Source organism: Meriones unguiculatus, chromosome 4 (assembly GCF_030254825.1).
Source record: "Meriones unguiculatus strain TT.TT164.6M chromosome 4, Bangor_MerUng_6.1, whole genome shotgun sequence".
NCBI classification, from domain to species: Eukaryota; Metazoa; Chordata; class Mammalia; order Rodentia; family Muridae; genus Meriones; species Meriones unguiculatus.
Genome location: NC_083352.1, coordinates 89,980,508 through 89,992,691, shown reverse-complemented (window position 1 = coordinate 89,992,691; position 12,184 = coordinate 89,980,508). Strand labels below are relative to the sequence as shown.

General features: G+C 45.8%; 2 protein-coding genes across 4 annotated transcripts in view; one reads left to right on the top strand and one right to left on the bottom strand.

Moving 5' to 3' along the window:
• The window catches only part of Tmem116 (transmembrane protein 116), a 97,981-nt gene that overhangs the window by 76,429 nt on the left and 9,368 nt on the right, over positions 1–12,184 (top strand). Inside the window, exon 11 of one of the 2 annotated variants that reach the window (XM_060382476.1) lies at positions 11,186–11,612. The exons of the other annotated variant lie outside the window; for it this stretch is intronic. Coding sequence (XP_060238459.1) covers positions 11,186–11,251 — 66 coding nt within the window. The 3' untranslated portion in view covers positions 11,252–11,612. Of the gene's footprint in view, positions 1–11,185; positions 11,613–12,184 lie in introns of those variants that run through there. 2 annotated transcript variants of the gene reach the window in all.
• On the bottom strand, positions 4,991–11,193 carry LOC110546387 (disintegrin and metalloproteinase domain-containing protein 1a-like). Of its 2 annotated transcripts, XM_060382465.1 has the most exons (2): positions 9,268–11,193; positions 4,992–7,408 (listed from the first exon to the last, which is right to left on the bottom strand). In XM_060382465.1, exon 2 carries the CDS (start codon positions 7,347–7,349, stop codon positions 5,295–5,297), a length of 2,055 nt encoding a protein of 684 aa, XP_060238448.1. In that variant the 5' UTR covers positions 7,350–7,408; positions 9,268–11,193; the 3' UTR covers positions 4,992–5,294. The 2 variants fall into 2 exon arrangements, with proteins under 2 accessions (XP_060238447.1, XP_060238448.1); XM_060382464.1 differs by lacking the exon at positions 9,268–11,193 and having other exon boundaries at positions 4,991–8,012.

The following is a 12,184-nucleotide window of genomic DNA, read 5'->3' as shown; positions in this document are numbered from 1 at the left end:
TTAATCCATGGAGGTGGGTGAATCATCAGAACCCTTTCAAACTACAATATAGAGCACCTGGTCTGGGTGCCCACATGCTTTCTAAAAGATTATATTTCTTACCGCAAGGATGGTGGGAAGGTGGAAAGTTCCTTCTGGCAACTGGCCCACATTGAAGATGGGCCATTCTGAGCTGCAAAAAGTCATCATTTTTCCTTTCCTCACATCAACTGAAGGATCCTGAGCTCTAGTCTTAACTTCCCTAAAATAAGTCAGACCAAGCAATCATCAGTCAGTCTTTTCATCAAAAAGAAAACAAAGAAATGAAACGGACAATTTCTTTTTTTTTTTTTTTTTTGACAATTTCAACAAACAGTAAATCACACAAACACAAAAAGAACCAGCCATACCTGGGCTAATATCTAAAATCACTAAAGCAAGAAGAGCTATGGCTTCAAAGGCAAATGCAAAGCCACAAGCAATTAATCACAAAAATAAAACAGTAACTCCAGGTACAACACCAAGAAAAAGACAATCATATACAGAAACGAAGTAAAACCAAAAACCTGGCTTTTCCCAGACTTCTCTGCCACAGAAGTTCCAGAAAGGCTACGAAAACCAATCCTCACTCAGGTTCCCCTATCCCAGGAGTTCCAGGGAGGCAGAAACTGACAAGGTCAAAAATGTCTTTTTGACCCCCAGCAGCCTGATAGGTCTGTCTTATCCACATCTGGCCACTTCTACAAGCATCTCGAGGCTTTTCAAAACAAGGAACAAAAAGTAAAGGCAAACACTTAAAGCAGATGGACAACACAATAGACATTTACTTGCAAGATTAAAGCTCTCCGGGTCGGGAGTCTTAGAGGTCCTGAGGCATCCCGAGCGGACAAGCCCCCAGATGTAATGCCAGGTTCACAGGACCCTCAGAGACCACCAGGAGACAACTCTGTGCCATAGAAAGAGAGCTTTATTATGAGAGCGATCGAACTCAGGACCCAAGTCCCACTTCTCTACTGCTGCGTCAGTGAGACTGTTCCTTCCTTGGCACTCATGTCCTCACACTGATGCATGTGCATGCTATGACAACCTCCTCTGGTGTGTATGAGATAGAGGTTATTGGGGTCTTTGGCTATCAGTGACTTTAAAAATGTTGATTCTAGGGCTGGAGAGATAGCTCAGTGGTTAGGAGCACTGACTGCTCTTCCAGAGCACCCGAGTTCAATTCCTAGCACCCACATGGCAGCTTACAACTGTCTGTAACTCCTTTTCCAGGGGACCCGACACCCTCACATGCAGTCAAACACCAGCGTGCATAAAAATAAAACTAAATAAAAAATTGTTTAAACCTTGATTCTAGCCAGGTGTGGTGGTGCACACCTTTAATCCCAGCCTCAGAGAGGCTGAGGCAGGTGGCTCTCTGTGAGTTAGAGGCCAGCCTAGACTACCAAATGAGTCCAGAACAGCCAGCTCTAGAAAAACCCTACCTCGAAAAAAGAAAGACAAAAGCTTCAGCTTTGTTCAATGTTAGGAGTGGGTGATGGCCTGGGGAGAGCAGCAGCTCTTACAGTTATGCAGCTTAGTGACCTCTGGCTCCACAATTGAGTATAGAGGGCACTTGGTATCATGGTGATAGCCACCTTAGTAGTACCAGATGTAGACCGTTTGTTCAGGGCAAGCAGAGATAAGACAAACAGGCATGGTCCAAAATATGCGGGCCAAAAATATGTGAAGTGGGCCTGCTCCCTACCCTAGGAAGAGTGCAAGAGAGGCAGGTTGCTCTGGCAGTCAGGCCAAAGCCACAGGAAAAGGAGAATCCTCTAGTTTCCATGGGAAGGACACAGGTGATTTGGAGTACGTAGTGGCAGGAACTGCATGCAGAGTTGAGGTTTTGTGTAACAAAGGGGACCTTCTTGAAGTCATTTGGGGATGATTACAGATGGTTATGGGGTTTCTAGTGCTGAAGCTGCTGGCTAGGCCCAAGTGAAAATCTTACATGCTAAGGGTTTTGGCATCAAAGTCTGGGTCTCAGTTCTGAGGAGGAGGTCTCCCCGCAGTCCTCTGATTGAGTACAATTAGTACCAGAGTGCAGAACTTTAGTATTTGAAGTCTTGGAGCTACAGGGCATAGATCACCAAGACTAAGGCTTGTGTCACTGGTATTCATGATCCTGGAGCTACAGGATGCAGATAGGAAACTTCTCATCCCCAGAGACAGGCTTGACTGGGACTGGAGTTTATTTTCATGAGCAGTTAGTCTCAGGAAGACCTTCCCTACTGCACACAAGATGTGTGCAGTTGGTGCCTCTTTTAATCTTCCTTTCAGCAACATGTACATAGCAGATGTCCCTTTTCTAGCAAGGCAGTGTCAGCCAACCCTAGAGCAGACCATTGTTTCTGGAACTGCAGGATGCACTTGGTACCACCTTGAGGGCAAGCACAAATAACACTGGGCGTCTTGAAAGACACATGGTATCAGCAGTCCTAAGGTCTTTGTTGTTTTAGTTTGGTTTTGGTTTTTTGAGACAGGGTTTCTCTGTGTAGCCTTTGCTGTCCTGGACTCACTTTGTAGACCAGGCTGGCCTTGAACTCACATAGATTCACCTGCCACTTCATCCCTGGAGATCAGCCAGTCTCATCTCCATTGTAAATTTGAGGTAAGCCTAGGTTACATGGGACCCTGTCTCAAAAATCAAAAGCAAGCCTGGAATGGTGGCACACTCCTTTAGTCCTGGAATTTGGGAGGCAGAGGCAGGTGGATCTCAGTTAGTCTGAGGACAGCCTGGTCTACACAATGAGTTCCAGGATAGCCAGGGATGCATATGAGATCTTGTCCCTAGAAATGAAAACAAACAAAAATTTAATAAATTAAAAAAAAGTTACTAGTGATCTGACTTCGTTTAAGAGCCACAGTGACCACTGGCTGCAGACCACATGGTGGAAGTAGACAGCAATTCATGGCCTCTGTGACTGCCTGTGGGTGTTGATGCTGAACTGCACAGCTCTGGAGGGTTTGGGGATGCTGAAGAGACACTGTTCTGGATGTGGAGGTGGACTGGATTTCTGCAGTAAAACTCTTCTAGAAAGACCTTTCTCGTGGTTTCCAAAATGATGCTCTCCCATACTGGATACTCTCTGACACTTTCCCAGAATCTTCAGTTCGGCAACATGTACATAGATGATGTCTCTTCTCTAGAAGTATCAACCAACCCCACAGTTTTCAAAACACATCATTGGTTAGTTCTACTGACTGCAGACCTCATCACGTTACTGCCTAGTGGACACACCCACAGTGTGTTTAGCTGGCACCTCATACTGAGCACAGCTATGTCTACTGGCTACACTCATCTCTGCCCCAGAAATGGCTGCTGCTTCTTGAGTTGATGAGGGCAAGCCATTGAGTCTACATCCTGAGCTGTATTGCTCTCACTGTGTCTGCTCTGTCAGTAGATGCTTTTAGCTTTGTAAGGTATCGTATCTTAAGGCATTACAGTATTTCTCGAGCAGGGCTTCTGAACCTTCCTAATGCTGTGACCCTGTAATCAGTTCGTGTTGTGGTGACCTCCAACTCCTTTGTTGCTGCTGCTATGAACCATAATGTAGATATATGATATGCAGATGATCTTAGGCAACCCGTAAGGGTGAAAGGGTCATTCCAGGTCCTAGGTTGAAACTGCTGCTAGGACCTCGCTTCTGCTGTCTAGGGACTGTTGTCCTGAGTGCCAGCATCTTCCACTCAGCAACACAGAGCAAGAGTTGATACAGTTCTCTAACTATACAATGAAGTGCACATTTTTATAGTAAGAGTTTACTCTATAGTCCAGGCTGGCCTGGCATTGGTGCCAATTCTCCTGCCTCAGTCTTCCTAGTGTTGAAATTACAGGCATGAGGCCCCATACTTGACTGGGGACTAATTTTTGGGCATTACATGTGCATAGTAAGAACACCGCCATTGACCTAGATCCACAGCTAATGGTGTCAGGGTACTTCTATAATGGCCACAGAGTGCAGGAAGTTCTTGATAGTTCTCAGCATGTACTGGAATGGTCTAAACAATCACAGGCTTAGCAAATGTTCTTCCTTTTTACTGAAAGGAAAGGCTCTGGGGACACAGGATGTAGGCTGTTGGGTTAAACTTCTGGGTGCAGTACCCTCTATCTGCTTACTGTCTGTCTCCTGGGAGCTGGGGAGATTACAGCAGTGACTGTGGCATCAAACCGTTGGTCCCACCGAAGGAACTGTTTTGTACTAGTTCTGTGCCTCAGAGGAAACAGCCTCCACACTGTAGACCTGGCATGTGCAGACACTGGCGGCCCACAGAACATCAGCTGCCAGGCTAGAGGTGGAGGGACAAACACTTAGTGGTTAGAGAACCAGCTGCCCTTGCAGAGGACCCAGGGTCAGTTCCTAGCACTCACCTGACAGCTCACAACTTTTGGTGACTCCATTTCCACAGGGACCAACGCTCTCTTCTGGCCTCCTTAGCCACTAGGCACATAGCTTGTGTACATACATACATGCAGGCAAATAGTCATACATACAAAATAAAAGAAAATAAATCATTTAAAAAATCAAATTCAATAGAAAAACTGAGAAATCAAATGAAAAAAATAAATGCTGCAAATACGAGCTCAGCACAGCTCGGAGCTCTGTGCTGAGCCTGGTTCTTGTGCCCAAGTACTTACTGGGCACCTGAGATCTAGCCTTGTCAACGATTGCCTGAAAACTAAAAATCCTGCTGGGTGGTAGCGGCAGCACAATGCTGGTAACGTCAGCACCTTCGAGGCAGAGGTAGGTGGAACTCGGTGAGTTCAAGGCCAGCCTAGTCTACGAAGTGAGTTCCAGGACAGCCAGGACTGCTTACACACACACACACACACACACACACACACACACAAAAAAAAAAAAAAAAAAAAAAAAAAAAAAAACCTGTCTCGGAAAAACAAAACCAAACAACAAAAAACCCGAAAGATCACAAAGGATAAGGATAACCAGTCTGGAGTGTTGCTTCCTCTGAGGAGAAAAAAAAAAAGGCTTTATTATTTATATTTATTTAAAATCACCTCTATTTTATGAACCGTAGCTGACAGGACAAGTTAGAACATTGAGATTCCATAAAAACATTCGTGATATAATGCCAGTTGTTACTGAGATGAACACAGTATAGATAACACACCACATGAAACAGTGCAAGATGAGCAGGCCCTGAAAACCACTTAGTCAAAACTGTCCTGCAAATACGAGACATTGATCGACAGCAATGATCTATAAAAAGATCTGAAATAAAAACTTCACGGAGGGGGGAGGAGCCCCAAGAGCTCAACGTTTAATTTCCTCCTCTGTATCCTCATCTGATGATGATTCCTCTGAAAACTGTACTTCAGACCAGAGGTAGGCGATCAGCATTAGACAACACAGTAAAAGGACAAGAAATATAGGGACCACAAGTACCACCACTTTCAGGTTTACATCTTCGTCCTCTATCCTCCTGTCGACAACTGGAAATAAACTCAAGTTTCGCTCAGCTGGCTTACCAACAGGCCCACTGTCCACACTCCCCCCATTGCCTGGGCTGCTGCAGTCAGGAGGGGCAAAACCAGCATCACAGTGGCAGTGCTTGAAATTGTTGCACACTCCATGCCCATGACACATTTCCTGTGGTTTGCAGTCATACTGGAACACCACGTGATCAGTGCAGATGTACTCCACACAGACTTTGTTTGGGGCACAGAAGGTGCCAGTCTGCACATCTCCATAGTCAGGGATATCAGTCATGTCATAGGCATCCATGCTCCAGCACCAGTCATCTCCGTAAGGGACCTGGAGAAGAGTGTGTTGGGGTTTGACCAGTGGCAAATATCTAACATCTGTACATACCAGTTTCCCACAAAATACATCCTCATCGGTACATGTTTCATATCCTAAGTTAGGAGAGGGGGGATGGCCGCAGTTTCCAAATCGGTTCCCTTTGGTGTTCATTGCAATGTAGCAGTCTTCAGGGGCGGATCTTGCAGGGTACCCATATATCCTTGTGCACTGCTTATCAGGGTTCCTACACCAACCTCCAGAGCAGAAATAAATCCTGTCACACCGTGTGCCATCCTGCTGGTAGCTGTTTGCAGGACAGTGTTGACTTTTGCCATTACAGTACTCGGGAAGGTCACACACATCCTCAACAGGACGACATAAGGTCCCCTTTTTCCTGAAAGTGCATTTGTAGCAACAGAGTCCCTCACTACACTCCGCACCTTCCCTCAGAGTACACGTTGATTCACAGCATGGGTGATGCTCACAGTTAGGACCACAGTCACACTCTTCCGGTTCCTCCACCACACCATCTCCACAACTGGCATCTCTGCGCTTGCGGCTTTGGCGCCAGGGCTCATCAAGCAGGCAGGACCCTCTGTGGTCGTGGAGGAAACGGTAGAAGTGGTCAGAGCTGCAGTTGCTGAAGCCACTGTCCTTACTGATCTTCTCGTGCATGAGGCAGAAGTGCTTAGGGTCACACGTGCAGGCCGGGTGGTCATGCTGGATACCCAGGTTGTGCCCGAGCTCGTGGGCCATGAGGGCAGCAAACAGGAGCACATCTTCATGATGGAAGGCCTCCACAGCTGCCGCAAACCCACCTGAACAGGCACCGTTGAGAAATGCCAGGCCCTCGTTCTCTCCTGGGTGATGCCCAACGATCAAGTGTGCGACATCGTGCCTGACCCGGTCCCTAAGCTTCTCCTGTCTCCAGCGGTTGAAATTCCCGAGCGTAGCCTGCAGGTCCCCAGGGACCTCTATCAGGTCCCCCTCTGTCCAGATCTCCACACCCACCAGCACCACCTCTGTGTTTATGCCCCTGGTGAAGCTGTTGGCCAGAGCAATGATGTCCACTACTGCCCGCACCGTCTCCTTGACGTTACTGCCCCACATCTGGAACCGCTGGTGGTTGACCACGACAAACAGCTCCACGTACTTGGTGTGTGACCACAAGTCTGACAGCGCCTGTAGCTTATCAGGCTCCCTGCTCCTCTGTTGCTGGCTCATGTCCCCTGGGCTGTCTCTGGGAGTGACACTGCAGGAGACCTGAGGCTGATGCGCCACGGCATAGAGGATGTGTTCATACTTTTTGGAAGAGAGCATGGGCTCAATGACATAGGACGTCTCCTCCTTAATCAGGACGCCCCTCAGGCCTGAGCAGATGTTGACAGACACAAAGGAGCCTGGAACCCCTTCCATGTAGCCTTCATAGTGGCAGTCCTGTGACACGAGAGGCATTTCTTGCCCCAGGATGCCACTGTGGTAACTGTAGACGGGGAAGTTCTTCATGGAGTAGTGTCCCTTCACCTTCAGATGAAGTAGCTGCTCCTGGCCCTGCATCAACAGCATATAGGACACCTTCTCTTCGGGATCTTCAGCCCCCTTGCCCGGCAGTCTCTTGGGGATGACTGTTTCATAGGAAGAATTATATACAGAGCCTGTGTCACAGAATGTGCTCGGGAGAAAAATCAATAGCACCAGGATCGCTACACTGATAGATGGCTGTCCTGGCACTGGTCTCTGACCCAAGTTCCACTGCTGAGCAGCCCAAATACAAAATGTTATCTTAGCTTCCTTTAAGGCGACTTGCCTGATCTGTAGAACAGAAAGAATGGAGGCAATCCCTCTCACTGATACTGCCACTGACATGGCGCAAACAAGCTGTTGATGATGTAGGATCTATGTCCATCAGTGGCAGCTCTCTCTGAGAAGCAGATTTTCCCAGACTCAGGAACCCAGACTTGTGCCTGTCCTTTACTGGGTGCTGCCCAGCTTGAACCCTGCAGCCTTCATGCTATGTCTCCGTTCTTTCTTTTCTCCTGGCTTGGTGGTTATGTACAGCACAGGGACCCCTTTCAAGTGTTGCTTTCTTTGATGTTCATGGAGATGAGCCGTGTAACTACAATGACTCAGCCAGTTCTATAAATCAGATCATCTCTTATCCTCCGGAGGCCATGGACACCTGACATCTGTTAACCTGCTCATTCTTTCAGACCCAACATTCTGGCAGGGCTGTGGGGGAGGGGACAGAGCTTCTCTGGGTTCTCTGAACAATTAAGAGTTCTCTTTTGCCCTGCCTCTTTTCCTCATTCTATGGTGGTTATGCTGTACTGATGGCCAGTTCTCTTGTCCATGACTGCTTCATTCCTTTCATAGTACGTACACACACACACACACACACACACACACACACACACACACACACAATTTGGATGTTCTACTTTCCCTCGTCCTTATGTGTATCAAATGAATTCTGAATTTTATATCTGCTTTAAACATGATTCTTCTTTAAGGCCTAAGTGTTAAATGACCTTTTTCTTTCTTTCTTTTTTTTTTTTTTGTTTTTGGTTTGGTTTTTCAAGACAGTGTGTCTCTGTGTAGCATTGGCTGTCCTGAACTCACTTTGTAGACTAGGCTGACCTCGAACTCATAGAGATCCGCCTGCCTCTGCCTCCTGTGTGCTGGGATTACAGGTGTGCAACATCACCATCCAGCATGTTAAATGATAAATATATTTTATCACAGAAAAATATTAGAGCCTAAATCTTAGTTCTCCCACGGTCTCACCATAAAATAAAATAGCAAAAGTGATTGGTGACTTGGATTTCAACGAGAGGAAAATGAAAATGGGCTCTGGAAGAACTCTTAAATTCCCACACCTGTCTGGCTTACACTGTTTGTGTAAGTCTGAGGCTTTAGTTTCATGTTAAAGTCCCTGGTGTATTTTTTAGCACTACATATCGAGAAGGAAAACAAGTTATGTGTACATTCCTTCCCCCATTTCTTCATTCTCATGCATATTCTAAGATTAACTAAAATAAAACTCTACATCTTCTACATGGCATAAAAGTAATTTTATATTACAAGCCAAGTATTTACAACATAAAGCATACAAGCTGTAACTTCAGGTAATGTTGGATTTGTTTTTCAAGACAGGGTTTCTCTGTGTAGCCTTGGCCATCCTGAACTCTCTTTGTAGACCAGGCTGGCCTCTAATTCAGAGATCCACCTGCCTCTGCCTCCCAAGTGCTGGGATTACAGGGGTGTGCCACCACTGCCCAGCTCAGGTAACACTTAAAATTGGAGAAACGCCCTGCTTGTTTCAGAAAGGTGGTGTATGCCTGCAATCTCAACACTCAGGAGGGAGGCAGAAACAGGAGGTTCACGTTCAAGGACCACACAGCTTCTGTATGAGTTCTGAGCCATCCAGGGATACAAAAAGAAAAGAGGTATCATCAAGAGAGTATTATCAGTTCATGATGTTTACCAATGATGCTTGGTTCCTATCAGATGGCATCAGGATTTAGCGGAAACTGCATACTCTGGCCTCACAAATACGCTTGAGAACTGGCCATCTTCTCGACTCTGTGACTCAAATCTCATCTAAGTACCTGTTCTGGAAATGACCACAGCTGCTCCATGCTCTTCTGTGTGATGACTAACAAACAAGAGAAAGGTCAGGTTAAGTTGTAAGACAAACCAAGAATCAATAATGGAAGCACAGGCTACTTTTTAAAACGTGAAAATATGTAATTAAAAGGAAATATTCTATTTTCCAGTTCTCAAGCTGAAACACAATTTCTACTGACACACAAGACCAAGTCGTTTGACTTCTTTACCAACAAAACATTCTGTTCTTTCAACTTGTTCTTTCTCACGTGTGCGAAGAACTTAACTCTGAAAAAAAAAAAACAAAAAAAAAAACAAAACAAACAAAAAAACAATCCTTGCAGCCACGTGTGGTGGTGTACACTGTTAATGCTAGGCTGAGTTCCAGGACAGCCTGGTCTACAAAGCAAGTCCAGGACAGCCAGGGCTCTGTTAAAAAGAAACCCTGTCTCAAAAAAAAAAAAACAAAAAAACAAAGCAACCCTTAAGGCGATGTTTCAAAAACCTTCCACCAGTCAGAGGTAGCAGACACCTTTAAATTGAGCACTCCAGAGGCAGAGGTAGATGGTTCTCTGTTTGAGGTCAGCCTGGTCAACAGGACAAATTCCAGGACAGTCAGGGCTATACACAGAGAAACCCAGCCTCAAAAAACCAAAATAAACAATAAACAAACAAAATTCTGAGAGGCCATACAGTAAGTGAGTCATAAAGACACTGCTCTCCAGTGAGCCGACGTAAGTGTGGTAAGATGGAGAGTGTGACAGGCAGTGGTCTTAACTGATAACGTGCAAACTGGAGACAACAGCCTACTGCTTGACTGGAGCTGTTCGTATGTTTCCACAGACATCAGTAGCAGGCAGGCAGTAAATTACCAGGAATATAAGGTTGAATTTCCAGCTAGGAGTAGAGTTTGTATCATTAGCAAAACTGACTCATGTTAAAACATAATTTACTACTGGTCTAGGAATATACAAACAAAACTGCTCTAGAGTGTCGAATTATTGTTTGGGGGAATTTTGTCTAGGGGTAGACCTACTTTTGAGGGACAATAGGTGGGACATCTCCAGGATTTTTACAGACATCCAACATAGTTACTTTTGTTTTTGAGACAGGGTTTCTCTGTGTAGCCTTTGCTGTCCTTGACTCGATTTGTGGACCAGGCTGGCCTCAAACTCTGATCCACATGCCTCTGCCTCTGCCTCTGCCTCTGCCGGGATTAAAGGAGTATGCCACCACGCCTAGCTCCAACAGTTCTTATCTAGACAAAGGTAGGTATGGATTTCATTATGGGCCAGATGAGTTTAGCTGAAAGCTGCCAAAACACAGTTAAGCAAGATGAAAAGCAGCCATCAAGATATAAGCTCTTCCCAGTCATGCCTACAATCCACCACACTGAAGGCAAAAAACACCCTAAGCTTTTAGAAGAAAACCAAATGGTAAATTTCAAAGATGAGTGGCAGGTAGAGAAATGTGCCAGCAGTTCCTCTGAAGATAGACTAACAACTAACTCTGTCCCCAAGAGAACACTGGGTTCCAACCCCGGGACAGGACTGCCAGAGGTTTGTGGAGATGAGAGAGCAAGTGTGGCCTCCCTGATGATCTGTGGGACAGGAATTCATTGAAAACAACAGGCTCTTAATGCAACTCTCATCTACATTGTTTTCTGGCCAGAAATTTTGCTTAAAATTCTTTTTCTCCGCTGCCTGACTCTGAGATCTTGCTATTCTGAAAAGTGTTCCCACTTGTCACAACAGTTCCAGTCACCTCAGAGTAATGAACCTTTCCTCCCACTGCAGTCTTCAAGGACACAGCGATGTTTATCACACACCCCCGGTCAGTGGTACTTTCCTCAAGAACAGTGAGGACGCTCCAGGAGCTACACAAGGACAAAGTCCTTTGGAACCCTTCTGACTGAGGAGGATGAGACAAAAATTGAGTAACTGAGACAGAGGACTTGCCCTACCTGTAATCGAAGTGTCTGTTACCTCCTCTGGGTGCCAAAAAAGGCAATCATCAAAAATGGCTCTAAAAAAAATCACCACTAGCAGAGGAACTGGCTATATACACGACAGAAAACAAAGAAAAAGGCCATTTTCTGGACCATAATTCTATTTCCTGAGCATAGAGGATACTGAAGAAGATAAATACAGCCTGGGAGGATGGCACTAATCTAGGCAGAGCCCCCACTGTGGACAGCAATAAGAAAAAAACAACCGAATAAAACTGGATCCTTTCTGATGCTGTTTCTCAGCGCCATCCTGCAAGAAAGATGTCAGAGGAGCAGGGGAGAGTAGTGACTATCATGATTCTGTGAAGGAGAACACAGAGCGGGTGCCAGGGAGGGGAAAAGAGGAATACGCTCCAAAGCAAATCTCAGTGGGCTGAGGAAATACACCAACACCTTGACAAACATGACAGAAAGGAAATGCTTTTTTTTCCCCGTAGGTGATCAGGGACAAGCAGGCCATGCTCCTGCTTTTCTACTGGAGTGACTGCAGGACAAGGAGTGTACATCCTGAGAGCTGTGCCAAATAGTTGACAATGCTTGAGTCACAAAATCAGGTTGGCACTAGAACTAACCTAGCCAACGTGCAGGGAGTGAAGGAAATGAGTCTCCACAGTCCTTGATGCAACAGTTTAGTGGGCAGAAAGCCTGGCTCTGGCAAAGGGCCGTAATACTTTACCACAGATAAATCCATCTTTCTTGACAGTCTCATCTCATAATATGACTCAACCATCCTGTTTCTAATACGTATTGAAATTGAGCTTCTTAAAAACAAAAACAATTAACAGTT

What these genes read in the sequence shown, in the direction of transcription:
- LOC110546387 (XM_060382464.1), bottom strand. Translation starts at nt 7,649, where the DNA reads ATGTCAGTGGCAGTATCAGTGAGAGGGATTGCCTCCATTCTTTCTGTT.